This window comes from Ammodytes marinus (genome assembly GCF_949987685.1).
Source record: "Ammodytes marinus genome assembly, chromosome: 17".
NCBI lineage: Eukaryota > Metazoa > Chordata > Actinopteri > Uranoscopiformes > Ammodytidae > Ammodytes > Ammodytes marinus.
Window position 1 is genome coordinate 26,032,125 of NC_137221.1, and position 25,125 is coordinate 26,057,249.

Genomic DNA, 25,125 nt, shown 5'->3' on the forward strand with positions numbered 1-25,125 from the left:
GAGACCTATACTATAGACAAGCTGGAAAGCAGAGTTTCAGATAAATTACCTCCTCCCCTCTATCCTATTCTGCACGGTTTGAAAAAAAAAACATCCCGCTAAACCCACACATCTAAGAATTTGGAACGATATAGCTTGTGCCTTGAGCTTATAGCAAGCAATTGAAGCCTATCAAAGGGAAACATTTTCTTTTTCTTAACATCACACGCATCAGTCAAGTCGAAACCGCTGTCTGAACCTTTGGATGGAAATGTACAAAAACGGAGGCTGACTTTTTTCCGCTATACCATTCCATCTTTACCAAGACATCTGAGGGAGATTGCCTCTCACCACGGTAACACAGAGAGGTCAATGGGGGAAGAAAGGCAGGCTAAATCTGAGCTGACTGTGCTAATCTAATACACCAATACGTCTGGTTGTGTCTATGAAAAAAGAAGCCCACACCTCTATAGATTTAGAGTGCCTTTTCAGTAGGTAGGAGAGAAAGAAGAGATGAAGATGAGAGCACTTTGAGGGAGGTTTTGATGTATGGCTGGGATTTGAACCACATTCATGCGCTGTATTAAATTGATCTAGATAATAAAAGAGCCCAAAGGAATAGAAGTGAATAGGAATAAAAAACAATAAATAATTAAAAAAACGTGTGGCTTTTAAAACCACAACTGTATGTAATGTTATTTTTACATGCCAGGGTTTTGGGTTAGCAGTCATTTGACAAGGTTGCGTTGGCTCAGCATTATGGTGAAAACTATAAGAACTCCAGAGGCGTATTATACATTGATAACATATCTGTCATATGACATATAGTCAAAGAAAGCCCACTACAGTTGTTTTCACAGCCATATTCTCTGTCGAATATATATGGTTAAAAAAAAGATTACACTTTAACAAATTTCTCCCAAATCTGAATTTTACTTGTCATGTTAAAACAGCATCAAGCTTTCCAGCATACTAGATTTTGGGAAAAATTCTTATAAGTTATAAGTTAAGCCCAAACTTTCCATCTCACATACAATGTGGTAAACCATTCATACAATAAAGTGAAAGAAACGTTTTTGCTAAAAAAATATATATATATCAGTCCACTTCTACAACAATTATGTATGTTCTCCTTTACAGCGTTTCTTTTATTCTAAGACCACTACTAGAGGATATAGACAATTGAAAACTATAATACTATGTCTGAGCAATGTTGAAGTGGCTTCCTGCCCCATATTACATGGTCTTTCAGGGACAGTTTTCTTCTAATTTCCTCACAAGAAAGAGATTTCAAATACGTACAGCTAATACAACATGGACCCTGCGACTTGTGAATGAATGGTGACATTGATTAGGATTAAGATATGAAAACTGATGAACAAGCCCCTCTCTCTCTCTCTCTCTCTCTCTCATTTTCCCCAGAGCCCTCATTAGCAGCTATACTGTTATGGTTCGAAAAAATCTCCCTATGACTGTTATATTTCCCACTAATACACACACGCACACCATTTTGGTGGGTGGAAAAAAAAACAAAGTTGGATACAATATTCAGTTCATATTGATTCATTAATCATGAGTGGGTTTCGAAACAGTTCTCTGACTTATGGAATCAAACAAAGCTGTGCACACTTTTATGTCAACCCGATCTCACGCCGAGGCGTGAGATACACACGCATGGACCGGCGTCTAACTCACACGCCTTGCCTGACCAGGGCGTGTGAGTTACACGCGCACCTCCCGTAGTCAAGATGGCGGCCGCTATCGCGGCCGCCCGTAGTCAAAATGGCGGCCGCGGTTTTCCGTCAATGTTTTATCTATATTATAACCTCTCCCTGTCCCCTTGCCCTAACCCTAACCACCGAGGGGGCTGCAGCTAGATAGTATTGAAATGCTGGGAGAACATGTCGTGCTATTCCTGGGAGAACATGTCGGCCCCTGTTGGTGCTATTCCTCCGTTCATTTAGACTATTCCTCCATTCATTTAGACGGCGGGAGGTGCGCGTGTAACTCACACGCCCTGGTCAGGCAAGGCGTGTGAGTTAGACGCCGGTCCATGCGTGTCTATTAGACGCCTCGGCGTGATACCAGGTTGTTTATGTAGAACTGCTGTGCATTGTAGCAGCTGTATCGTTTTTAATTTTTTTACCCATGGCTTTTTTGGGCCACTCTGTCTAAGTTTTGAATTATTTACATATTTATTAATCTATTAATTCACTTGTTTTATTATTATCAGTCAGTTAATTTTACATTTCATCATACCCATGAAAAAAACAATTGAAAACTTATCCCTGCGTTCCAATTCCCATACTTCCCTACTATTTAGTATGCCAGAAAAAGATTTAGGATGCACGTCAATTGTAGTATGCTGAAAGTACATAAATGCCCCACTAACTCCAATAACATTTTGGAGTATTCGTCTTTATTCTTGACATGTCTTGGCATTATGAAGAAAAATCTTCCTTATCTGATTTGTTTTCTCTCCTGTGGCCCTAAAACTCTTCTGTACTTTAGTATGTAGTGTAGTAAAAAGAAAAAGTATGTGATTTGGAACGCAGGGAAAATGTAGGAGTGATGGATGTCTCTGTTCACTTATCTTTCACAATTTGATTCTGATCAACAAAAACAGAAAATGTTTCCCAGTCATCCCAGTGGTTTCCTGTGGCCTACATTTCCCCTGAACAGAAACAGTTGGATTATTTTTTTCAAAAAAGCAAATGATTTCTTTCACTGCTGTTGTTTGAGCTCCATTCATGCTAGAAGTAGAGAAAAGTTTTTAATTGGACCCGCTGGCACTTGATGTAGAATGCAGTGCATGTGCTGTGTGCAGGATCTGATGTCTCCAACCTGCATAATGATTTATTGTTGTGTGAATGACACGTAATAATTGTGAGTGTTTTTTTCAGTCATGCGTGCCCTTTAATGACCCATTATGTATGTATGTTATGCTACTAGGAAATATGGCTGTACATGTCTCCCAATTGTTGCACAGCAGAATTCAACTTTATTCATAGAACCACTGGGCTTTATGTGGTCGTATCTAAGACAATGGCGCACACAAACCTAAAACAGTAACTCCTATTATGAATTTGGATGACTCTATCTCTATCTTAAATGATTCTTCTTCCCATGAATTGGTTAGACATACACAGGAAGTACAATGTCTCCGTGGACAACTGGAGCCCTGTCTTTTCATTCAATGTGGGTTTCAATGTTTGTTTGTTTTTTAAAGTGGAACAGCAAAATATCTGTGGTGATAAAGAGCATCTTTTTAAAATGACTTCAGAGCAGAAGTAGGGAGGTGTATTTAATACAATAATGACCCTGTAAAATTTAATGTGTTTGATTACAGATTTTTGACGCAGATTGCGGCAATCTGGAACTATCTGAGGGTTTAAAAGTACCTTAATATCCTCCAGGAGCTCTCTGTCACAGTCACTGTGCTGTTGATAAATGGACCAGATCAGTGCATGGGCCAAACTACATTAACTAACTTCCTGCGTATTATAGAACACCAGCACTTTTACTTCACTGTATCTTTGCCATGCATGTCTCTGCCTAGGCCCCCCACCCGTTCCACTATGCTGCCTAGCCCTCTTAGACAGCAACATTAATCCTGAGTTCCAATACGCATACTTCCCTACTATATAGTATGCCAAAACAAGATTTAGGATGTCCCAATACATGCGGGTCAATTGAAGTATGCTGAAAATACGTAGATGCCGCACTAACACCAATAGCATTTTGGAGTATTCGATGTATTCTTGACATTTCTCGACATAATGAAAAGAAAAATCTTCCTTATTTGATTTGTTTTTCTCTCCTGTGGAGATAGGAAAAAACTATAGGAAAACTCACTAGTCTTTCCTAAGTGGGAACAACAACACTTTTTTACTGTAAGTATTGTTTCCAAATTTAGCATTACACTTTTAAAATGTTTAGCTTGCAGTAAACAATAAAAAGAAAGACAAAAACATTTGTTGTATGCAAGCTTTGCTGTTGTTTTAACTTGTCCCAATGTGAAGAAACTGGTAGTAGTGTGGGACTTCCAAAGTAGCTTCATGAACCCTGTGAGTAGGTGTGGGTACTGTAGTTTGTGAAGAAAAAGCATATAAGAATCTGCTTTTGTACGTGTGCAAGGAACACTGCTGTTTTTAATGCTAAACAGCATAACACATGCCATTGTCTAGAAAGGAAATAATATACAAGACTGCTGGTTCCCTATGTTGAGTTATGAGCAAGAAAGCAAGTGCTTAGCCATAACGTTCCATTGTGTGAGAGAGTGCGTGTGAGTGTGTTTGTGATGGAGAGAGAGCTCCTTTAGGCCATGCCAGTACTGTTCTCCTGGTGCCTCACTGTCTCTTCCAGAACAGATTTGGCAAGTCGCCTGTGCTGGCACACACACTGGCACACACACACACACACACACACACACACACACACACACACACACACACACACACACACACACACACACAGGAACCTGATGAAATTGCTTAGAATAGCACCAACAATTGAGGAATATCTCCCCAAAATACAAATACAGCCAGTACAATGTTGGGCAGTGAGCCCAGGCTAACAGGAGCTGGTTCAGAGAGAGGCCAAAGAGTGATTCTGTGGCAAAGTGGAAACACACTGAACACCACCGCATAACTAATCAGAAACAGCTCCCGTCTTCTGGTAATTCAACTGAGCCACTTCATAAACGAATGTGTTGTCAAGACATAGTGACTCATTTGAACTCATCACAGAGCATGCTTATGTGTCTGGTTGTGACCAACAGTCCAAAACCCAAAGATGGCAGTATAGAATGACTTAAGGTAGAGGCAATGCAAAAGTCAAAGACTGTCATTTCTGCTTGATAAATGACTTGATAAACAATTTATCAATTATCAAAGTTGTGTCCAATGAAATGTGATACTTTGACTCAATTCTAAAGTGAGGGGACATGGCCACTGCTCTCCATGTGGTTATATAGAGAAGGAGATGGAGCGTGAGTGCATGTGATAGGAAAAATCTCTCATTGACTGTAAAGTTCAATTTTGCTGAACACAAATGACAAATTCCATCCACTATTAATTGTGTTAGATTCATATTTTCTAATAATCTGTGTAATGTGTAATTCTATAAAAAAACTACATTTGGCGTATGCTTCTTTTCCCATTACAAGCGTGTCCTGTGGCCTTCTGTAAAGCCCCATCTGTGTTACAGTTTTTCCACCTCCGTTCCAGAGCCGCTGCTAGCTGTCACTTGTCTAGATTTTGATTTCCCAGGTGATCTCTGGGAAATGAAGTGCTAAACCAACCACCAGTCATCATTGCTTACAACCAAAGCTATGGTTATCAATTCAAAAGTGCTTTAGTTAACTTCTTAAGTGTAACCCTCCGATCTAAAAGAGCTGCTTTATATGGTCAAATGTTTTCATGTGTTCAAGTCCACTCACCATCACTGTTGACACACTGCACTTGTGGGATCTGGGTTCCCGGTCCACACTCCATGTCATTATCGGGCGTGCACTCATCCAGCCTGAGCACCAGCCAGTCATAGCAGCTGGGCTCCTCACAGGGGATGGCCTCCACCAGGTGAGGGCAGTTCCCGGTCCCGCCCGTAGGCTCATTGACGATCTTCCTTTTCCTCAGTTTGAAGCCTGTCGAAAAGAAAGAAAGAGAGAACAATAAGAACCCCACTTAAGTTAATGAACACTTAAACAGCCACCACACTTATCAACCACGGTGCCTCCCCCTGTGAAAAACTTGCTTTAATTTGACACAATTCAATGTGCCAACTGTACGCACATTAACCTCACCCCGTGGTTCACAGTGTGCCTTTTGACGATGAGAAGCGTTAAATATTGCATTTAACGTGACGGCCCATTAAGCCAGACGTTGACATGAAATTCTAGAAGAACTTCACATAAGTAATGAGTTTTAATTTTCCTCTAATTGCAGTGGCTTTTATCCAAAGTGACTTAATGCATGCAGGCATCAATTATTTCAGCTGGTGGGGGGGGGGGGGGGGGTGCTCTCAGGTATGTGTGGGTCGTTTTTCTCTGCTCAAGGGCATAGAATTCCTTGACCCCCTGGTCCTAGGAAAAGGGGGGAAGTGTTATTTTCCAGCCCCGGCCAAGGTCACCCCACCACCATCTAATCCACACACTCCTGCTCCAGCCCGATAACGCGGCAGAGCCCCACGGAGGGCCTACAGGAGGGCACAATCTCTCCTTTTTTCTATTCCATTTTTGTCTCTTCTCCTTTCTCCTTTAAAAGAACCTTAATCAGGTGGTTGGCAGAACATTTAGCGCCACGTGTCTAGACCCCATTGACGGAGGCTTTATCAGTGAGTGTGTGTGTGTGTGTGTGTGTGTGTGTGTGTGTGTGTGTGTGTGTGTGTGTGTGTGTGTGTGTGTGTGTGTGTGTGTGTGTGTGTGTTGTGTGCGTGTTGTGAAGATGAGACTTGGGGTTCGGGGAATTAAATTTTATCAGGCATCACTCACTCGCTATCGGCAGAGTGTATTATAAATGGCATGGTAGTGAGATGTAGCAGGCACAGCACCACGAGCTGTCAGAGCTAGAGGCTTCATTTTGACATACACAGTAAACAATTATATGTGATGACCTTTCCTACATGATATCAGCTCAGGATATACCAAAGCTGCGCAACGATTCTCAAGAGAGGGGGGTTGAACGTGTAAACAAATCTATATAGGCCCACCAAAAGATAAGTATTAGTTAGATAGTTTTTAAATCAAAATCCCAATTTGAAATTTGAAAGTTATATTTGTGCTTTATATACGTCGTGTATACATGTGTGGTCTTGTAGAGGTAAGGTTTACTCATACATTTTTTTTGATTTTATGTCAGCTTAAATTGAATAATCCTATTGATAAACAGTGAAGTGTTTACTCAATGAGTTGCCTACTTCTCAGACAGGATGCAGCTTCTTAGGCAAGCAGGCCTGGCTGAAACGAGTCAGTCACTGTTGCTAGGCAATAGCAGTGTGGCACCACCTATTGTAGCTAACGATAGGATTTGGCCAACCATTACTTTTCCTTCTGAGAATGTGGTATGTTTATAATGTTGTGATATAAATGTTCAGGGAAACACAAATAATTCACTTTTCCTCCGCTCACTGCTCTGCTTGTTGTGGCTTCCTGGTCCCCTTTTAGAACATCACCTACAGCTGATATCTGATTGGTTGCACTTTACAGTTTTTGCCGAATGCTTACACACATGTTGCAGACTTTGGCTCACTGTATCAAAACTTAACACACAGGCCGAATAGGACAAAGCACATGGAGATAAACTTATAATTTATACGGCAAAATGAAACTCTTGAAACAAAACCTAACAATCCCATTTCAAAACTGTTTTAGCATCAAAACAATACACACATGCACTTTTGAATGACTCTTTCCTAGCAGCAACAACACACAGATGTGCTTTATGCAACTTTAGATGGTTTTTGACTTTAAAAGAGTCATACAGATTTTTTTGTTGAAAGATTGATTCACTAAAATGACAGTGGCAAACTAACTGTGAGTGCAGCGGTCGTGGGGAGAAAAATTCAAGCGGTGTGTGTGTTATTTCTCTCTGAGTTTGACTCTACAAGCAACATAGTTTACATCAGCTGTGAATATATGATTGAGTGTTCATAGAAACATATGGATGTGTGCACCTTTTAGCAAATGCAATGACCTTAAAGTAATCTAAAGCTAAACCCTAGCTCGACAGCCACATCATAAAACTGTCATTGGAGATTGTCAGTCATCCAACCTGAAGTGGACACCCATATCCGCCTAAGAACGAGCAAGTTGTCACTTCATCTGATTCTAATTAGCCTATGTAGTAACAAGGTAAGTTTCTGTAAGTGTTGTCGTTCGATTTGTGTTAATGCTTCTATTGTATTTAATACAATGCAGACCTTAGCTTTCTTGATTTACTTTTATGAGAAATGTATACATAGGCTACATGTAAATCTTAATAGAAAGTTGCTAAGACAGAATGCAATCTGAAATTGTTAAGTCGTGACGGTGGTTCAAATACTACAAAGCAGTAGCCTCTGCATACATAGTAGATAATAAAGGACAAATTACAATTCAGAAAAATACACGTCGTTATCACAGCCAACTGATTCCCATGTTCCGTGTCAATGAGGATAAAAAGATTGGAAGCCAGGAGGACCCATTTTGAATCCATATATTTCTGGATAATGAGACCCAGGGAACATACACTTGAGTGTGTGTGTGTGTGTGTGTGTGTGTGTGTGTGTGTGTGTGTGTGTGTGTGTGTGTGTGTGTGTGTGTGTGTGTGTGTGTGTGTGTTTTGTGTTTTTGTGTTCATGTTCACTTTCCATTAGGTACAGTGGATGATAGGAAAGAGCAGAGGTAGCAAAGTGAGCGAAGGAGCGAGTGAGCGGGATCCATCATTAAGATGCATGGAGCAGAATTTTCCCAGCGTCCCTTTCATTTGAGCCGCTTCATTAACGCACAGTCAACATGCATTAGTCATGGCCGCCGCCACCGCTGTTCCAGGGAGAATTAAAGGGGCTGAAGCTACGACAGCGTCAACCCACACACTGATGGACCGGCACAACCTGCCACAACAAGCAATTAATATAGGCACAGGAGATGAGAAAACTTCTGTCTATGCAATCTAAACTAGAGGATAACATAGAAGAATCGTTTGAAAAAAAAGTTGCATTTGTACATATAGCATGTGCACATCTGGGCGATATAAGACTGAGACTGATGTTAAACACTATATTATATATGTATAGTTAAAAAACAGACAGCCCACTTTGTTAAAAGGGAGATTTGGCTATACAAATCACATAGATTTTTTTGATTACAAAACTGAACAAAACTGCTATACAGCCATCTTTAACGGCCACTTTCTCAGCATTGGCTTTTCTCAATACTCTGAACCAACACTAAGCCAGTGCTAGTGCACGTTGTCAGGAGGACATTAGCTCATTTGTGACTAGCCCTAACCCTACCTTTCTTGGCTGCCTGGTCCTCACAGTTTTCATAGGTGCATGGTCCCCAGGCGCTCCAGGCAGACACCTCACACTCCACGGGACAGCTGATGTGGCAGAGCTGGGTGGTGTTGGGGCTGATACCCACACACAGGTCACTGTCGATGGGTCTCAACGCTGTGGAGACAGAGACAAGATCAATGACACACTGTGGAACTGGAGATAAGCCTGCGATCTAGTTCTAGACAGACAACCCGAGTAATTTTACGTTGTAAAACTAGTGGTGGCTGGTTTCTCATGTACAGTGCCCACCATCTCTATTACCATTGTGTCCTTAAGGAAAACACTTAACCCCAAAAAACTGCTCCAGGGCCGCTGTACTATGTCTGACCCTGCATGAGGTACCCCCTATGCGAAGGAGACCAATTTCAATGTAGCCATTGCCTAATAAAGTAACTGAATTTAACATTGAACCTGAAGGCTCAGGGGGGGGGGGGGAGTATGTATTCATCACACCTCAATATTGTATGTAAATATTTCTGTGAGCAGTGTTGAGGCCTGAGCATACACAACAAACTCTAACTATATTTTGCTCAATAAAATATAAAATTTGTGTGACGTTTTTCTTTCTTGAATTTATGGGCAGGCTACACTGTGTCCCACTGCTATGATGTCACCATAGGGTTAGCTGCAGTGACTATGCTCTACTCACTAGAGCATAGACCCATTGACTACCAAAATATGCCACCTGCAAGATATGACCTGTTTTACTAATATATCAGGGTTTTTCCATTCATTTCCCCAACAAATCATATATGTACATAAAAAACATTTGAAATTAACAAAAAAAGCAGATGTTGTTCTTTTAGATCCAAAGACCTTTCCTCATAGATAGATAAGAGTCCTTTGTGTATTCCTAGGGGGATATTTCAGCGTCGCAGCAGGAATTGCAAACAACATAGGCCTACAAAACTTATGAAAATACCAACAATGGGTTTAACAGACACTACCATACTAGGCAAGGCAAGGCAAGGCGAGTTCATTTATATAGCACAATTCAAGATTGCAAGATTAAAATACATAATACACATTAGAAAAGTGAATGAATAGAAATGAAACATTTAAAAGCTAATGAGTAGAAATAGAACATTTAAATAAAATAAAAATTGACGGTTAAAATGGAAACAGAAAAGTTTCTAGATAGAGATAGAGATAAATATCCCCCAAGAAACAAACACCTGGCTTAGAATACTCCCTCCACCCCCCTAAACCAAACCCTGCAAAATCTTCTAAAAACCAGACAACTTTAAAACAACAAAGCTTTTTTTCTCATTTCCCCATCACAGCGGGCCGGCCTAGTGTTTTTGGCCTGATTCTCCAGTGGACTCCACACAGCTGTAGGTGACTCTCTCTCTCTGCAAGGTCGTCAAGCTGATGAATCATTTCCGGCTGTGTGCCACCACAGGAACCCAAGCCTCATTCAAATGCAAATTGCCTCCGCTTGGCCTAAAGGTGTGTGTGCATTAAATGGTGTTGTTTAAGTGTGTGTGTGTGTACATGTGGCATCATGCCCTTGAGTGCCCAGTGTAACAAACAAAAGGATGATGTGTAAAAAACTGTGTGACTTAGTTGTAGTGGCCTTTTGATCTACATTGATATTAAAATATTAGAAATGTTGAATTAACATATTTTAATGAGTCTTTTCATATACAGTTGTTAAATACATATGTTAACTGTGAGCTTTTTTTGACTGTTATAAATAAACCAATTTTAACAGATACGAGTGAGCTTCAGCATACTGCAGGCATCCACATAATACTGTAAGTAACAAAAGTCTGTTGAACACTTGTTGTCAAAATCAGTGAACATCTCCTCACGCTTCCTGTCCGTACTGGTTTAAATAAACAGCCTAGGCTCTGTAAACAGGTATGTAAACAAGCTGTTTTACAGGGCCTAGGCTGTGTATTAACACTGGATTCTTTTTTTTCAGAGCACACTTAGTACGGACGGGTAACAGATTGAAAAGGAGATATTCACTGATTTTGACAACAACAAAAAAATATTTTGACAACAAGCATTCTCCAGAATCACTGACACCTTTTAGTATGTTACATGTAACAATACATGTTTGGTGTTAAAATTGGATTTAGGAGTAATAGTAACGACGTATAGTTCTGGAAAGCCGACGGACTGCAAAAAATAAATAAAAAGCAACAAAAACTTTTCAGCATTTGACATTTTAAAGCCATCTACTTCTGCCTGAATGTTCTCATAATAGTGCCATTCTGAATCTTCACAACAACATAACTGAAGAGGCAACAGCTGTTTGTGGAAGCTAGAATGACTTGTAATGTGACTGGCTGAGAAGGCAGTGATTAATTACACCACTCCACTCCATCCTACCCAGTTGTGCATTTTGCCTCTATATAAACTGTCCCTGTGTTCCAAATCACATACTTTTTATTTTCACTACACTACATACTAAAGTGCAGAAGAGTATAAGGGGCACAGGAGAGAAAAAAAATCAGATAAGGAAGTTTTTTTTTTCATTATGTCAAGAAATGTCAAGAATAAAGACGAATACTATTGGAGTTAGTGGGACATTTATGTATTTTCAGCATACTACAATTGACGTGCATGTATTGGGACATCCTAAATCTTTTTCTGGCATACTTAATAGTATGGAAGTATGGGGGATTGGAACGCAGGGAGTGTGTTTGAGATCACAATAACTGTACATACATTAAGATCTCATCATGAATGTGTGTACATCATATCATGACATTCCATCCAATATTAGATCAGACGTGGGTTGGGCCAGTCATAAAAACAGTTTGTATGAGAGTGTCAGATACTATTGGCAGAGGATTGCCAGTAGTAATGGCTGTTGAATTGCCATATAATTACACAGCTATAACTTGTAGGTATTAAACAGATGATCAGCAAATATGCTCTCCTCACGATCCCACTACCACTTCCTACTCTACGTCTGTGTGCTGAAAAAGAACTCTGGTGTTTATACACAGCCCAGGTCTGTAAAGTGTTATGGAAAAATTGGGTTTTACAGAGCCTAGGCTGTAACACAATAAGGGTACATTCATTTACTGTTAGTTCATTCTTAGTTAACTATTAATATTGTTTTAGTAAATACTAAATAAGCATTAACTAAGCAATGGTTATACTTACATATGCTTAACTAAGCATTCGTTAACTAAGCATGCTTAATGCCTAACTAACTATTAATAAGTATGCATTAACAGTTAGTTCATGCTTGATAAGCATAACTAACTGTTCATTGCATTAACTAAGCATCAACTAACAGTTACACAGTGTACCCTTATTGTAAAGTGTCACCGCCTATATGCTGTGTATATAAACACCAGGGTTTTTCAGCGCACACATACACAGTACAGCACAGACAGGTAGTGGATCGTGAGGAGATACTCACTGAGAAGACAGTGACAGTAGCCTCTTTGTTCCACTCCCCTCTGGTCCAGTGTATAAGCAGCTCCTTGAGCCCGTTACAAAGGCTGATGAATGTGGGTATCATTCTCCACACACACACACACACACACACACACACACACACACACACACACACACACACACACACACACACACACACTGACCTTGCTCAGCTATAACTGTGCCAGATGGTCTAGTCTTCCCCCCAAATGAGTAACCTGAGAAGCGGCCAACCCTCTATCAATAACCTGAACTCCCATGTTGTCTATCCAACATCTCAGTGGCACAGCTGTTATACACAGCATGTCACACTTCACGCTCCACAACAGTGTTTCATATTGAGCATTGGCCCAGTACAGGAGAAACAGCTGCTATACAACTACCTGCAGTCACAGTTAAGAACACCTGGACATCTATTGGTGTCTTCAGAAGAACACGAGAAAACTGTGAAATAACAGTGCCACTTTAGGGAGTAAAGGCAGGGTAATGTTCTAATAATGTTGATATTGATACAGACATACCCATACCTAGACCTCGATTCTGGTTCCTGAACGCTACTTTGTTATAAATTCTGTTTAAATCTGTTTGACGTTACACATAATGGTAAAAAAAGTGAGGTTTTCTTTTTCAGTTTAGGCATTACATAATATCAATGAATCAAATTTAAAATACGATGAAATGGAAATAACTGCCTTCAGATTAGCCTAAATTAGCCAAACTCCTGAGACACTACAGCAGCTCCAACCAAATACACCAGCAAAAAGGAACACAATGGGAAAAAATACAACGAATCAGTAGAAATAGGTTTCAGTGCAAAATTCAAAAGGTGACAGTCAGCATGTAAGGCTCACTGATGTATACTGTGTAACCCATGATGTAAATGTTGTATTGTTCCTGGATGCCTCCACACAGCCAATCACCAGCACTTTTACATGTTGGCACATCAAGCAATGCTGCAAGCGTATTGGCTCACTGACAGTGATGAGATTAACCCCTTAGCTATTGAAAAACGCAAAACAGTCCATTGCACTATTGTAATAAATAATAACTCAGTGTTGTTGTAAGCAGTAATATGTGAATGAGCGTCATAGGATTTAAGGACTAAGTCAGTCGTTGGCTTTCCAACTGTGAGTGAATCAAGTCCAGAATATAAGCACTGATCTGGGGTCTGTCTTCCAGCGATCGGACTGGGGAAAGGATGTGTGCTCTCTCATTGATATTACTGGCAGACTACTACACTATCTCAGGCACTCTGGGATTTGGGCGATTGTCCTCGAAAGCAAATAATGAGATTACATCAGCTTAATAGTGCTTTACACATAAACCTTGGCTTGGCTCACATCATCACAATGAAATCATCCAAGGGCTCAACTCTGATACAAGAACTGGGAAATGATACAGTGATACTGGTGTAGTAAGCCATTGCGTTATGAAGAATACATTTGATTTTTTTTTTTTTTTTTTTGTTCTAGTTCCTCGGTTGACACTCTTTAGTGACTACTGCTAAAGTGACTGGCAAAATCATCCAATGAAAAAATTCCAAGAGTCCAAAATAGTTTTTGATCTATTTTTGTTATGTGTCTTGGTTGAATTATGATAAGGTAAAGTAATGTTCCTTTAAGATAAATAATGTTTGTTTGATTGAAAGGTGTCAGTTTCAATGGCGTATTAGGGCTACTGTGATTTTTTTGTTTGTAGAGCAAGGGACCTCAGAAACAATTCTCTCTAGAAACAATTCCAAATGTTCAACATTAAAGCTGGGTTATGTGATTCCTGATTGGTCAAAATTAACATTAGCTGACACTTTGACTAATCAGAGTGAGGCTCCGATTCTCTGTTCTTATTGGCTGTTGGGACTGTCCATTCAGTTTGGCACGACTTTGTTGGTGTAGAGCGTGTCAGGGAGGGACCATAGGGGAGGGACCAAAGAGAACAAGTGGAGCGGTGGAGGTATTTGGATTTGAATCTCTATCCCAACTGCCATTTTCTCCCCAAATCCTCCACCCCAACTTTAAGGTCAGATATTATCTGAGAAAAAAAAGGTGTTTTTGCTGAATCTAATCTCAAATTATAATTGAATCAGGTCATCCATGGCATGCATACTAGGCTTCCCACCTGTAATTTGATAAAGTTTATCAAAGCTTTTAAAATGAACAGATGTGTGCCTCAACTTTTTTTTTAAATCACCATTTCTTAGACTTTTTTAATTAGTGTGAAAAAAACTCAGACTAACAATATCATTCATGTACTAAATGGTTTTGTCAATATTCTCACTATAGTAAAGTGATCAGATGACATTATACAGTATGTCCACATAACCAGCAATATTTAAATCAAGGGAATATATGAAAAAAATACAAAAAGGAATAGTATACACTAAACAAAGAATGCACTTATCTACATTTCACATTTCAGAGATTTTTCTAGATCTCTTTAGATTCCTGTTGAGGAAAGGTCCAAACATTACTTCTGGCTCTATTGTGAAATGTAGAGACAATTAGCTGACCACACCCATTCTCCTTCACAATCAGTTGGCAAACACAAAATCTATCAAATGAAAACCAATATAATCCACTCTCAGACTGCAGTATAGCCAACAAAGAAAGAAAACAGCTTAAGCTAGTGAAAAAGTGTGCAAATGAGTATAGTGGGTAGATAAGGGCCCTCATTTACATCATGGTAGTCTAAGTTAGAGGTTTGTTCAAATAATAGGAGACATGACAGCACAGTGAGTGTGTGAGAACAGGGGCAGGTGTGTGTGTGTGTGTGTGTGTGTGTGTGTGTGTGTGTGTGTGTGTGTGTGTGTGTGTGTGTGTGTGTTTGTGAGAGCAGGGACAGGTGCAGTGTGAGTGTGTGTGTGGGACTGTAGAGCTGAGCTGACAAAGCTTCCCCTCATTTATCCCATCCATTCCACCATTCTTTCTTCTCTCTTTTTCTCCCTCTGTCACCAGCCTTTTGTTAAAGCCAAATCTAATCACCCTTCACCTGTCATAATACCTCCATTAATGACTCCCTACTTTCCAATACACTTTCCATAGCAATTGTTCAGGACAGCTGTGGCTAGAGGTGAACTCACTTATTTTTCTACAGCATATATATATTAATTTTTGAACTCTTTATTTATCAGTTTAAAAATGTGTTTCGATATCAGTTTATATATGTTTTCTACAGTATCTCGTCCTGACAATATGTTTAATGGAGAAAGGTAGGGCTAGGTATGGATTGGAAGGTCCATACTTTGACGCAAATGCCTCCATACTATCGAGTATGGAAAAATGTCTTGTCGTTCAATAGCAAATTTCAATCGGCCATTTGTGCTAATCTGAAGGCAGTTAGTTCCATTTCAGCTGGGATCTATTCGTAAAAATGACAAGGGGATTTTTCTTTGTACCATAATGGAAAGTCACCTCTGCTCTCCACTTTTAACAAAGTTGGCAATGACGTGGAAATACTGACACTGAAGGATGAAAATATGCAGCAAGTTTTTCAGCAGGAGATGCCAGTGCAGATGGGCTGAGACTTATTGTGTGTCGGTGCTGGGTAAAGCATGGGTGTGTGCTTCTATACCAGGCCACTTCCGGAGTCTGTGTGTGCTCGGTAATGCCAGTTTAAGCGAAAGCTCATATTTCATCTGCTGGTAGCACATTAGCATATTCATATAACTTAGTTCCAGAATGATACGAGGGCGCTTTAATACTCCTCTGTGGTTCACACACACATGGAGCAAGAGAGGGGAGGATATCAGTGACTGGAACAGATGATACGGCTTTGGTGTGTGTGTGTGTGTGTGTGTGTGTGTGTTTGTTTGTGTGCGTGCGTGCGTGCGTGTGTGTACGTGCGAGTGTGCATGTGTGTTTGTGTTTCTGTGTATATTTGTGTGTGTGTGTGTGTGTGTGTGTGTGTGTGTGCGTGCGTGCGTGCTTCTGTGTGTGTGTGTGAGTTTGTGTGCGTGCGTGCGTGCATGCGTGTGTGTATGTGCGAGTGTGCATGTGTGTTTGTGTTTCTGTGTGTGTGTGTGTGTGTGTGTGTGTGTGTGTGTGTGTGCACGCCTATAAGCAGATGATTCAAAAGCTCATAAACACATTTTTTTTTTTTTTTGCCGTCTCCCACTCGGCTCCCACTGATCTGAGTTGATGCCGTTTATAACTCGCCTGTGTCAAAAACATGAGCTGTTAGTAATTGCATAGTTTATTCCACAAAAGCCTCTTTGCATTTTCTGCCAAGATTTAGCTATTTTCCCGCTCCTCTACTCTTCTCTGATGTTGTTTGTTCGCTATTAAGCTGATAACAGCCCTTGATAGAATTATTTCTAAGATTAACTGTGCAGAGGCCTGTTTCAGGTAGCTGGTTTTGAGGCAACCCAGAGTTTGTTCGCTCTGAGTTAGTGGAAACTCTGGGTTTTCCGTTTCAGGTAGCAGGTTCAGTGCAACCGAGAGTCAGTTACTGCGGCAACATACGCCGTGGGTCTAACCTGCTCGGGAGGTGGTTAGACCTACCCTGAGTTTGTTTTCACTTTACGCTGCAGCTCCGACTGAAGAAAGAGTGTCACTGTCACACGCGTCCCTGTACAGTTTGAAGCAAAATCACTCCATAGAATCTCCATCGGGATGTTTTTATCATTTCCTGATGATTTTACGTTTGACCGATCATTTATCTGATCAGTAGCCTTGTTCTCAGCCCTCGGTCCGTTCATGTAGGCGGCCACCTTACACATCGTGACATGCTCTACATTCCGATTAATAAACATATTAGTATTGTATGCTTTTTAACGTCTGTGCCACTGAACAGATTTATGTCAGGTGGATTCATGTAACGCTGCGGCTGCACGCGATCGTTACTGTTCACTTGTGCGATCCTAAAGTCACAGACGAGCCTCGTTAAATAGCCTAGTATGAATATAAAAATTATATGATAATTTAAACTGTGATCACTTGAGGAAAATGGATCTGGTAATAAATCAATCAGGCTCTTCAATGGAAACTGTCACCTCATGTGTCTGACGTTAATGGCCGCGTTTCCCAGAATCGATCGTTCTTTGGGGCCAAAGAAGGGTCGAAAGAAGGGTTCGCCAAAGAAGGAACGTTAAGATACGGGTGTTTCCCAGATGGCTTCTTAAGTGCCTTCTTTGGAGAACGCGTAAGACGAAGCGAAAGAAGTACTTTGGTGGGAGCTGTCCACCGCGGTGGTGCTGAAACTGAATAAATCGATGCCAGGCGAATCGATCACCCACCTCTTTATCAGTTCATAAGTCACACACAGCGCCCCGTGGTCCCCCCCACACAGGTGGAATTAGGCTACGCATGTATCGTGTGGGTGTGGGTGCGGGGGGGGGTGTGGCAACAAGTGTATCCAAGTAGTAATCAAGCCCATTAGCGCATATATACCCCGTGGATAGGCACACACATGTGAGAGTGGAAGAAAGCGGCAGCAAAAGAAACAAGCGGGCACCGTCGTTTACCGCGGAGGAGATGGGCGTCTTAGTGGACGAGGTCTGGCAGTTTTATTCGGGGGAACAAGGGGCAAAAAGAACATCACGGTGAAGAACCGTGTTAGGCAGGCCATAGCCGAAAATATGTCCCCCTCCATCCCATGTGGCCTGCGTGACTGGCGTGCTGTGAGGAAGAAGTGGCAGGAGTTCCAGAACCAAACAAAAAGGAAGAGTGAGAAGGTTTCACTAATCAATCTCCCTTCGTTGCAGGTGATGCAGACGCCCAGTAAAGACAGCGCGGAGTAACCCCTCCCCCATATGGTTTCAATAAACTACTTTGGTTTCCTTTTCAACCATGTATTGTGTGGATCATTTTGCATTGAAATGAGAGTGTCAAACCTATAGCAACAAAAAGTCCCAGGCAATTTGTAATTTATCTAAGCGTAGGTTAATGACGTGTGCGTATAGTGTGCCCTTTCAACAGCATTCCAGTGCCAGACTTTCAGGTAAAGCACTCGGACACTGCAGCAATAATCATAGTGTGCAGGACGTTACATGTAGCCTACATCTGCTGGTTCTGTTTATTTATTTCAGCCTTCAGGCCTGAGAGTTGATATGGGTGATGTGGTGGTTGTGGGTTTATGGTTTAGTGCTCAGTGCTTGGTGACTGGTGGTAAAGGGGTAAGGGCTGGGGGTTGTTGGACCTCAGAAGAGGTTGATATGTTCTTAAAAACGCAGCGCAACCAGAAGCTGCATCTCCGGGGGGCTGAAGGAAAAATTGCATGAGACACCAGAGTGATCAGCCGTTGGATCTCCGCACGGCCGGGGCAGTCGGTACTTTGCCTGGACGGCCCGGTCTGATAGCACGTCCAGTGGGGAGAAGTGCAGACGCACGTATGCATCTATGTAAACCGTCTGGCTTCGCGCACGGCGAGGCTGTTGTATTGCAGCCATGGTTTCTCACACGCGCGGACTTTGGCATCGCCTTTAAAGCAGGTGGAGCCGCTCTGGATGAGGTTCAGCTGAGTTCAATTAAATCTGTTTCTTTGATCTGTCAAATGCCACAGGGTTGTTGATGTTTTTTTATGTGTAGTAGGCCTACTATAAACTCTTGTGTATGGAAAACGTAAACGTGTAATTCATTAAAACATTTTTTTTCTCTACTATTAGTCTATGTTTCTTGCGCCAGTGGTCCGCATTGAACGTTGTTTTATTATTTCGAAAAGTGGAGGAAATAAATTTCCCTGACGCGGCATGATCACTGACGATTTGGTCGCTAAGAAGGTTGAAAGAGTGGGTCAGCGCCGTCGTACAGTTCCATCTTAGTGAAAGAGCTACTTTCGCTAAGAACAAATCTGGGAAACGCATTCTTCTTTCACAGCGTTCCTAAGAGCGCTCCAAAGAAGTACTTAGCCCAAAGAGGCTCTTAACGAATCTGGGAAACGCGGCCAATGTCTTTCACTCCTCATTTAAAAGAAGCGACAGTCTGTTTACTGCACAGTATTAGGCTATAGCGTGCCAACATATTATACAGCGAATATAAAACACTGTCAGCAATGCTGTGCCGCGCCAGCTTAATACTTTACTGCTGATATGCGTAACTTTTTAAAATAGACTATGGCTTCTCATACGGAAGCGAAATGATTCTCTTGACAAAAAATATTTGCTCTGTTTTTTTCTGATTTGCCGAGGAGATTATATTAGAGTTATGAGACAATATCCCCGTTAATTCTTCTCCATACCATAAGCTCATTCGTTAATATTTCTAACTTTAGTGGCTCTACAGTCCTCTTCACAGCAGACCCGGGTTAGAATCCAGCCCGGGGTTGTCCTCTGTCTCTGCATGTCATTCCCCTCTCTGACCCATGTCATCTCTGTCTCTCTATCTCTCTAATAAATATGGATCAAACATATCAACAGCGAAGCCAATAGACAAAAGAAAGAAGGAAAGTGTTATAGAGGTACCTTCTTTGCTTCTGAGTGAGCCCATGTTGGGTGGAGGTGTGTCTGTGCTGGTCTGAACACAGTACACCTCTCTGGTCTGGATCCCTCCTCCACACAAACCCGTCTGGTTGCCCCGCCGACGGTCCTGTTGGCTTAGCAACACGTCCACCCTGCACTCTGTCCACTCTGTTGTCTTCCAGCTGTAACTGAAGGACAAACACACTAGAGTCAGCCTGATACACTATATAAGACAAGCTGTAACTGAAGGGACAGACACACTAAGAGTCAGCCTGATACACTATATAAGACAAGCTGTAACTGAAGGGACAGACACACTAAGAGTCAGCCTGATACACTATATAAGACACAAGTTGTCTTTTCTTCAATAAAGGCATTAAAGGTGGTGTCAGCAACTCTGGAGAATATTTGTTGACAAAATCACTTTTTTGTCAAATCAGTGAATTTCTCCTAATAATCTGCCAAATCCTGTCCATACTGTGAGTGCATTGGAAAAAAAAGTTGGTGTTAATACACAGCCTAGGCTCTGTAAACTGGAATCTAAACAAAGGGAATGTAAACAAAGGGGGCCCACCGTACATGTAAACGTGCCTGCAGATTTTTAAGGAGATATAACACTGATTTGGCAAAAAGTTTTGTCAACATACATTCTCCAGAATTGCTTACCCCACCTTTAAGAGAATCAATCAATATATTAAATGGCGTGAATCGGTATCAACTTTTCAGACAAAGACAAAGGGAAAAAGGAGCTCTATCATTGTACGTTGTTGAGTTGTTGCCATACACACTATGGTCTGGCTGCAATTTCTGCGACATGGCAATTTAATTGACCAAATAAATTGGTTTCAATTGACAAAAACATAACCTATTTCTGAGGGTAACCATTGTATGAATGTGTTACGGTAATGTCATATGTATTTGGGTTTACATCCTAAAAACAATTTTATGCATTTATTAACTAATGGTCTGGTCTTATTAGAATCATACGTTCACCTCACTGAGAGGATAAGTCAAACATCCAGAATTATAGAAGAATAACTCAAAAACTCAATAAATCTAAATATTTGTAACGGTTTTCTGCCACTTTTGCAACTTAGCGGTTTTTAATACTGTATGTAAAGGGTCGCATTGTAACGGTTGTATATTATCTTGTTTTTTTTACAGTTGTTTATTATACAGCTCTGGAAAAAATGAAGAGACCACTCCAAATGTTCTCTCGTTTTACTATCTATATGCATATGCTTGAGTAGAATGAACATTTTGGTTTTATAATATAAACAACTGACAACATTTATACCAATTTCCAATACATTTTTTGTCATTAAGAGCATTTTCAATAAGTAATGTAGAGATGGAGATTTAAGAAAAATCCAGACTGGTCTCTTCATTTTTTCCGGAGCTGTATGTTGTCCAGGATGTCAGAAATCCAGTCAGCAAATAACCTTTTTTTTCTTCTTTACTTCAAACAACTATCCTTGTTTGTTGTCATATCTCCCGGTGTGCATGGCTTTATTATGTAATAATAATGGATTGGATTTATATAGCGCTTTATTCCCTAAGGACTCAAAGTGCTTTACAGGGTTCCAGGTTCCATTCATTCACACACAGTCATACCGATGGTGGTAAACTACAATAGTAGCCACAGCTGCCCTGGGGCTGACTGACCGCGCCAACGGCCCCTCCGACCACCACCTCAAACATACAGCAGTCATACACATTCACACCAGGCAAGGTGGGTGAAGTGTCTTGCCCAAGGACACAACAACCATGACACAGGTGGCCGGGCGGGGATCGAACCGCCAACCCTTGGATCATTGGCCAACCCGCTCTACCAACTGAGCCACGGTCGCCCCAATGTGCACTGAACAGCATCACTTGTGCCTGAGGGGCTCCTCCCAGCATTGTGAGAACTACTTCTAATGTCATTGACCAATAGATCTCTGTTTGCATTACATTATTATTATGCCTCAGGATCTTTGCAATCTAACCAGGCGTGTGCACTATAGGCGCTCTGCCAGACTGGGGCTTTTTAAAGCTGAAAGAAGGTTGGTAATTGCAGTGGCTATTCATAGATGGGGTTTGTGTCTGCTTAGTGAATTGGCTGCAGTCTGCCTCAGCAATAATGCATTGTGGTTTCCAACCCCTAAGGTCAGAAAAATGATAACCCCTGCCTCAATATTTGCTGATAATGGAATTCATTTGAGGTCGTCAATTGAAAAGGCTCCATATTTATGAGCAAGGCCTCACTTTCTCTCTCTCTCTCTCTCTCTCTCTCTCTCTCTCTCTCTCTCTCTCTCTCTCTCTCTCTCTCTCTCTCTCTCTCTCTCTCTCTCCCAGTTTCCTCTGCACTGCTGCGGCGGGACAATGAGGCCCCTGGGAAAGCAATGCATGCCGGGGGCTTTAAGTTGCCCAGATGGGGGACACACTTCAGACAGAGCAGTTGTTTCAGCACCATGGCCAGAGCCACATACTGCCTCTCTCCTACCAGCTTGCTGTGTCTTTGATTTACTGTTTCGCATAATGGATGATTATACTCTTCTCGTAAAAACAGGCCAATAAAAATGATCACATGACTTTCTTGCATTCAGTATATTCAGTATATTGGGTCATAAAAACATCAAATGGGAATTTCCAGATTATTTTGAAATAATTGTAAGTCCACCCAACTTTAAAAAGGTGCCACTATGCAGTGTCAGGGGACGTGGATTTGTTAACATTTGAACATAGCATGCAAGTAGTTTACAATCTATTTTTCTCCAGGCTATGTGCAATTCCTAGTATTGAATAATTCTGTCATCATACCGTAAATCAAAACATAGTCATTTTGAAGCATCAGCTGGAACCAAACGTAAGACTTGAATATGTTTGTTGACAAAACTGGGGCCCTGCTGGTGTAACAATAGCCAAATAGTGACTTTTCATGTACAGTAGCTTTCTATCCTAAACGGTGTTCCAGGGATCCAATTTTCCTGTGAGTAAAGTTTTTCTTTATTCAGTTATGAGAATATACCAAAGAAAATGTTCCCTTCTCTGACTGATCAAAAGTAGAATAGTGCCCCTTCAATTACACAAACTAGCAGATGCCATAACTATTTTCCCATCTGTCCCTGCGTTCCAATTCACATACTTTTTCTTTTTACTACACTACATACTAAAGTACAGAAGAGTTTTAGGGCCAATTGAGAGAAAAAAATCAGATAAGTTTTCATTATGTCGAGAAATGTCTAGAATAAAGACAAATACTGCTAAATTGGAGTTAGCTGGGCATCTAGTAGGTATTTTCAGTATACTACTAATTGACCTGCATGTATTGGGACGTGCTAAATCTTTTTCTGGCATACTAAATAGTATTGAAGTATGGGGATTGGAACGCAGGGTGTGTCTATTCCTGCTTACTCAATGCAGGGTGGAACTCCATCTCCCAGGGGGCGACAGGGCTCCTTCTCCTCCAGCTCGGGGCAGTCTGCTCCTCCGCCGATAGGGAACTGGCTCACCCTCCTGGTGCGAGTGCGCTCCCCCGTGGCTCCGTCGGCCTCGTTACACTGCTTGGAACACAGCGACCAGTCAGACCACTCCGTCACGTCACAGTCTTTGGTCATGACACAGGCCTGGAAGGTGACGGGCAGCATCTCCTGAGAGCACAGGCTGTGGACAGGAGGAGAAACACACAAGATACAATCAAACAAAAACCTCAAGATGGACACTTTTAATATACTTTAATCATTGAAATTAAAACATGAGGCATTTTGTATTATCGTAGCAAAGAGTACCAGGCCACAATTGCACTTGTTGGGCAGATACACACTGTTGTAACTGTTTTCCTAAACATAAAAAGTCCTTTCCCATCCGTTGCTTCTTAATGGTAAATAACTAAGAGCATAAAGAAGGTCAGAGTGGTGGGTGAAGATGTAGGTATAACTTAATTACAGGGAGGATAACGATGTTTAGTTCCCATTAAATCCTTGCCTGGCGAGACCAGCCCTGATCTGGAGTCAGCTTTACATTTGTTTTTCAATCCGGCATTTCTCCAATCTCCATGGGGGGAGGAGTGCAACCCCGTCAGTTTAGTGAAAGGCAGTACCTGATTGGTTCAAGTATATTCTTCAATCATTCCTCCAGTCAGACCGGACCCTCCTACCACTTTCCGTCCGTTAGTGGAAGGCAGTCCCTGATTGGTTCATGAAGTCGTTGACCTCAACATGGATCAACACAATGTTTGAACTGTGACAACAATATTGAATTAACTGTAACTCTATTTTTAGTAAAAAAAAATGTACTATTCCTATTTATCATCTTGACAGACATCTTCAATAAACATCCAAAGCGACAGCCTGAATTCATTTGTACATTGCTTATAGAATCAAAATTAAATGAGTCAAAACTGTGACTCCACTTTGTATGTTCATAATGTGACAATAAGCATCGTAGTGACATCACAGCCTTCACAGAAAGCTGTAGTAGATAAATAGAGAAACAAAGAAAGAGAGACAAAGAGCTAAATTTGTTCCCCAAATTAATTAATTGCCTATAATTAAGAGCTGAATAACGTGAGTGTATAATTAATTATAACATAGAGTATATGTTAAGACCCTTCCTACAGCTTTCATTTGTCTCTCAGTCAGCCAATAACTAAACATTGTTCTTTACAAACCCAGACAATTTGTTTTTTGTAACAAAATAAAAATAGAAATGGCGACTTCACAGCACCAAGGCTTTGTTTGATCTAAAGTTGAAAGACTCTAGTTTCTCTGTGTGTGTTTTGTAGCGGTTGAAAGGCCATTTTGGATAATGACACACAACAGTTCAAATCTTTCCTCAGCTGCTCCCCTGAACCTCTGTGAGCCTTCTGAAGATTCCTACACAAACAAACATGTCTGCTTTTTTTTCTCTCTTTCTTTTTATCGCAATTGTCCTGCAGCAATCAAAGTTCTTTCTTTAAAAACCCTTTCTCTGGTAAAAAGCCACAGCAGCTTGGTGTAGGTTTGACTCTTTGACTATAGTTTTTTGTTGGCCAAATATACCCTACGTTCCAAATCACATGTTTTTTTTCTTTTTACTACACTACATACTGAAGTAAAGAAGAGTTTAAGGACACAGGAGAGAAAATAAAATAAGTAAAGGAAGTTTTTTTTTTCATTATGTCGAGAAATGTCAAGAATAAAGACGAATACTCCAAAATGCAATTGGAGTTAGTTGGGCATTTATGTATTTTCAGCATACTACAATTGACCTGCATGTATTGGGACATCCTAAATCTTTTTCTGGCATACTAAATAGTAAGGAAGGAACGCAGGGATTCAACTTCAATTGCTGGCTGTCAT

The 25,125-nt window shown here is 41.0% G+C and overlaps 1 protein-coding gene across 1 annotated transcript in view; it reads right to left on the bottom strand.

Moving 5' to 3' along the window:
• The window catches only part of thsd7aa (thrombospondin, type I, domain containing 7Aa), a gene marked incomplete at both ends in the record, with an annotated part of 129,034 nt that overhangs the window by 46,971 nt on the left and 56,938 nt on the right, over positions 1–25,125 (bottom strand). Inside the window, 4 exons of the mRNA XM_080045915.1 lie at positions 5,420–5,623; positions 8,971–9,126; positions 19,808–19,992; positions 23,201–23,449. Of these exons, the coding sequence (XP_079902041.1) occupies positions 5,420–5,623; positions 8,971–9,126; positions 19,808–19,992; positions 23,201–23,449 (794 nt within the window). The remainder of the gene's footprint in view (positions 1–5,419; positions 5,624–8,970; positions 9,127–19,807; positions 19,993–23,200; positions 23,450–25,125) is intronic.